This window comes from Octopus bimaculoides, chromosome 23 (assembly GCF_001194135.2).
Source record: "Octopus bimaculoides isolate UCB-OBI-ISO-001 chromosome 23, ASM119413v2, whole genome shotgun sequence".
In the NCBI taxonomy this organism is placed as follows: domain Eukaryota; kingdom Metazoa; phylum Mollusca; class Cephalopoda; order Octopoda; family Octopodidae; genus Octopus; species Octopus bimaculoides.
Genome location: NC_069003.1, coordinates 34,983,284 through 34,988,516, shown reverse-complemented (window position 1 = coordinate 34,988,516; position 5,233 = coordinate 34,983,284). Strand labels below are relative to the sequence as shown.

At 33.7% G+C, this 5,233-nt stretch overlaps 1 protein-coding gene across 1 annotated transcript in view; it reads left to right on the top strand.

Annotated features, from left to right (window-relative positions):
- Positions 1-5,233, top strand: part of LOC106878301 (sterile alpha motif domain-containing protein 14) — a 42,676-nt gene that overhangs the window by 18,175 nt on the left and 19,268 nt on the right. Inside the window, exon 7 of the mRNA XM_052975963.1 lies at positions 3,271-3,303. Coding sequence (XP_052831923.1) covers positions 3,271-3,303 — 33 coding nt within the window. The remainder of the gene's footprint in view (positions 1-3,270; positions 3,304-5,233) is intronic.

Genomic DNA, 5,233 nt, shown 5'->3' with positions numbered 1-5,233 from the left:
GTGATTAAATCTCCCTTGTCCTATCACTGCCATGATTAAATCTCCCTTGTCCTATTACTGCCATGATTAAATCTCCCTTGTCCTATCACTGCCATGATTAAATCTCCTATGTCCTATTACTGCCATGATTAAATCTCCCTTGTCCTATTACTGCTAGATTTGTGGCTTTCAACCTAAGATTATAACTTTAATATTTTACCAAAGAATGAGTGTTGGGTTTCTTTTGCATCTCATTAGTGCTAAACAGATCCTGTTAATTTCCTCTGGGTCTTTTCAAGCCCTGTAGAGTGTGAAAGTGAAAATGTATTCTAGTAGAAACCAGAATACAAAAGCAGAAAAAGGAAGCCATTGCAAGTGGGCCGTGTTAACTGCTTCGGCCAACAAATGAGGTCATTTCTACATCAACAAATACATGTCATGACATCTGCAGTTTCTTAATAACCATGCAGCTTATTGCATCTGTTGATTATCTTCACTAAACTGTCATTTATGTTTCAGTTCCATTTGTAGTTTAAATCAAGGATCCCCAACTGGGCTGTGGACCAGTAGCTGTCCGTAGATAACTTAGCCCTTGGCCAGACAGAAACAAATTTTAAAATTTTATTTCTATCTTATTTTATTGACTATCACAGTCTACTGGGTGTTTTGACATTATATATAATGTATTATATATGTAATAATTAAATTATATATGTTATGCACTTTATGTTTTTCTGATGCCCTGGGTCCAAATGGTTGGGGATCGCTGCTTTAAATGAGATTCTTAACTTTTAGATGTTCAATTCTTTCTTTTACGTTGTTGTTGATGCTGTTTTTTCAAGGCTTTACCATTGTGTTTGCCTTAATATATCTCAAGTTGTGTATAATGAAAAATGGTTAATTTTCATTATAAAAGAGTAAATTCTGAACAGTTTAGAATCATTGTATAGTTGTATCCATTTATTAGGCTAATACAAATTATAGTAGTAATAATAATAAGAAGAATAAGAGCACTCAAGAGAGCGCAAACCCCCACCAAGCCAGCACCAACGTCTTCTCAACAATTAACCGGAGATGATTTTTAAAATGAGAATATCTGAAATAAACTTGACGCCTCTCACAAATAAGAATACTAAAAATTAACCCAACCGCTCTCATAAATTAAGTAAAAAAACTGGGAAAATAATCCATAATCCCTGTCAATCCCAAAATCTAATGAAGTCGTGCCAGTCACGAAGCCAAACATCCCTGAAAGTTTCATCCGAATCCATCCAGTGGTTCTTGAGATATCTTGTTCACAGACAAACAAACAAATGTAACTGAAAACAATACCTCCGCCTTTGCTAAGGCAGAGGTAATAATAATAAATAATGATCTTTGTATTTGATACAATGACCATTCACTCATGGCTAAAAAAGTTATACAAGTTTTAGAGATATACTTGTGTCATCTGTGAAAATTCCTCAGTTGTTTTGAAAACTATAAGCTTGTTGGCAGTTTCTAGACAAATGTGGAATGCGTAATTTCTTTTGAAATGATATTTTATGTTAAGTACGTAATACTTGAAATTGTCTAAAGTTCACATAGGTCGTGCTACAAGTACAGTCTTAGAATAGAACAGTTTTGAAAACTATAGTCTTATACACTTGTTTTCTTTTTAGATTGAGAGTTATTACATAGTTTTATATTCATGTCAAGAAGTGAAGAGAAACGATTAGAAAATACAAGTTTACCTCTCTCTGTCCTTTCATTGTGAAAATGTTATTAAAATCATTGAAAATATATTGAAAGACAAACGTATATAGCAAACGTGTTTAACAATTTTAAATATGGAGCAATATGCTTTGATGCTGTGCATCTGTGTTAGTAATATGGCATTAGCTTCAATAAATCTTAATAAATTGTACTTGATACACCTTCAGAAGAATCTGTGTATGGTTGCACAACAGTTCCTTAAAATGAAGTCTAGTAACTGCTTCACTGTGTAACAACAACAAACAGACCTCATAACACACACACACACACACGTGTGCATGTTTGTGATACTTAAAATATTTATTTCCTAGTGAATTGTTGTGCAAATAATATAAATAACATGTCTGTAATAGATTATGTCATTGATTGTGTGCCATACTTTATCAGTTGATTGTTTTACATGTATACGTTGTTAAGTGCTGTAGATTATGTCTTTCATTTTATTATTTGTCTTGCAAATAATATAAACGTTGTGTTTTCATAAAAGATAGTTATTTCATTTTCATTCCATAGTTGTGTGTGTTGACTGTGGTAAAAGAATAATGCCGACTAAAGATTGATAAATAAACACAGAAACCACAAAATAATCAAGTATTTACTTGTTGTTGATGACAGCAGCAATGGCTCTGTCTCAAATCCAAGAATTTAGTATCTTCTTTGTGTCTCTTATTCCTTTATGGTGATGCCGTTGATGACTCTGTAGACCAATTCATGCATAGAAGAGTCGATGGCATTGACTGCATGGTAACGTTGGTGGAGGATGAGGCTTATTTTGTCAAGCCGTTTTCTCTTGTCATTTGATTTCTTCCTTTTCTTTTCTGGTGGTTTCAAAGATCGACTTGGTTCCATCTGACTTAGTTTCATAGGCTTGTAGGATGAACCCATCTCATCAGGCATCTAGAGAAGAGTGATGGGGTTTCAGACAAATTTAAGATAGCTTCTAGATGTTGGGCCTCTATTGGTCAACTCGTGGTATAATTATCAAAGGATTGGCATCAGTTCTCTTCTTTATTCTTTGGCCCATGTGCTCAGACATAAATTTACTATTCTGTTATGGTTGGATCAACAAAACAAGTATTCCATCCAGTGAGAGAGAAATATCATTTAATGTACACTGTATAAAGAAATGAACTATTAAGTTTCTTGCTGTGGAAACATGTGTCTGGGCAGGTTTTTATAATATGCTTTGCATCTCCAAGCAATTTTTGGTCTCTGAGCATGATTGTTTGGAGACACAAGGCATGTTATGAAAGCATGCCTAGACACATGTTTCCACAGCAAGAAACTATTAATAGCTCATACAGTGTACATTAAATGGTATATAAATATAAACCCATAACTGCCACTCCTGAATATGTCTAGGTGGCATATACCAGGCCATTGCTTTCGGTGCCTGTTTAGTTGCAAATAGTTACGGATACCCTTTCAGTCCTTGCGGCCTTCAACCCAGTAGAACATCGACGATGCAACATCTGTTTCTCTCTCTCTCTCTCTCTCTCTTACATATCTTTCTCTCTTTCTTTTACTCTTGAACAGTTTCAGGAATTGTCTGGATAAGAAACCATTTGGGTATATCCTTATCATTTGATTCACCAACCTTCTCTTTCCCTCTCTCTCCCTGCATGTTCTTATATAGAGCTAAGCTTGACTTTAGTCTCTTCCTCTCCAATTTAGAATCTCACAAGACATCCCTATAAATCAGCCTGTGTCTGGTTCCAGTGATTGAACACTCAGCTTGTTTAGTCTCTTCCCTCTAACTTTCTTTTTTCCTGTTCCTCACCATTTTTATGAATTTTCTGTGAATTGATAATTTCACATTGAATTCCTGTTGTTGCCAAAAATTTAGTGAAGCTTTGCTAAGCACTCATTGTAGACGTTTTTGCTCTTCTTAGAACCCCTTAGTCCAAAGAATTTCCTGTCAGACCCTTCCGCTAATACCGCTCCCTTAGTTCTGTAAACAACCATTGGCATCAATTGACTTCGTTTTGGAATAGGTTATGTGTGAATATTGATAATAAAGCGAATTACTAGGGGATTACTGATACCTTGTAGTATTGAGTTATATTTGTTTATCTCTTAAGTACAAACCTTGATGGAATTGACTTGTTTCTAGATTTGGTACCAGTCATACACTGTGGTTAATATTGCTATTTTATTTTTCTTACTAAATTTGTTAGAAGTAATAAATATCTCTTCCTCCCTCTCTCCTCCCACTGTCTCCTACCCTCTCTTTTCCTATCTGTGTCCTTTCTCTTTGTCTCTCCCTCTATTTCCTCTCTTTCCCAAACACACACACACACACACACATATATATATATATATAACATTGACATTATAATAGTATGCATATGGGTCTATTTATGAATAGTACCAAACACCTATTGTGTAGTTGAACCTTATGTGAACAGAATTTCGTACCTGTTTCTACCTGAACTGTCATGTTGTTCTTGTCTCCAAAAAAATCAATAGTGATCTATTTATTTCATATTTCCAATTTTATTATTAACAATTTTCATTGCATTTAACATTTAAGTATTTTTATTGTTCAAATTAATATGACTTGTTTCTTTTAGTACAATATTTAATAATTTTCTTTTATGTTTAAACTATCTCAAACAATATTAAAATAATTTTTTTAATGCTTGAAACTTGCTGTAATATATTGTCATTGATTTTGTTTCTTTACATGGGTGAATAAACCCTATATTGCTTACGATTTTATGAGATGTGTGTATATGTTTGTGTATTTAGTTTTCCCTCTATGCACAGAAAAATAAAAATGGACGCTTTCCCAACATGTCTTGACTTGTCTCTCATGGCAAAACTTTCTATGCTGAGAAAACTAAGTATATTAGTTAGTTGATATTATCAAAACTAAGTATATTAGTTAGTTGATATTATCAAAGCAAGCAATCTTTACTTTAACTATCATAGATATATCTCCATTACACTTTGCAACATGATTTTCATTCTTGGGTAGCAACTGTTCTCTCCTATTTGCTTACCTTAGAAAGTATGAAAAATGGCTAATATTTCCTTCAAACTTTGTTTTTGTTACATTTATTCAAGCTCTCCCCCACCCAATCCCTCTCAACACATGGCTATGACGTTCCCTAACTACTACTCCTCCTCATGATCAGAGATGCACATATCGTCAGCCACTACAGGACATGCTCAAGTGGTTTAAGTTCAAGCAACTGACAAGTGAATCTGTGGTATTGAGCAAGATATTTGCTATAATATTTCTGAATCTGTCTGGAGTGTTAAGGAAAATAGGCCAGTTTCAAAATATTGATATTCAGGTCACAGAAGCAAAGCTTGAAGAGAATAGGAGTAATTTCTTTTGATTTCTAGAAAAAAGCAAACTGGAAATAACACTTATTGACCAAAGACAATAAAAGATTAAAATTTTGTGTTCACAGGGTTATCTTTGATTCAGGTTTTCTGATAAGTATATTCTGTGCTGTGTATAAATACGATATATATATATATATATATA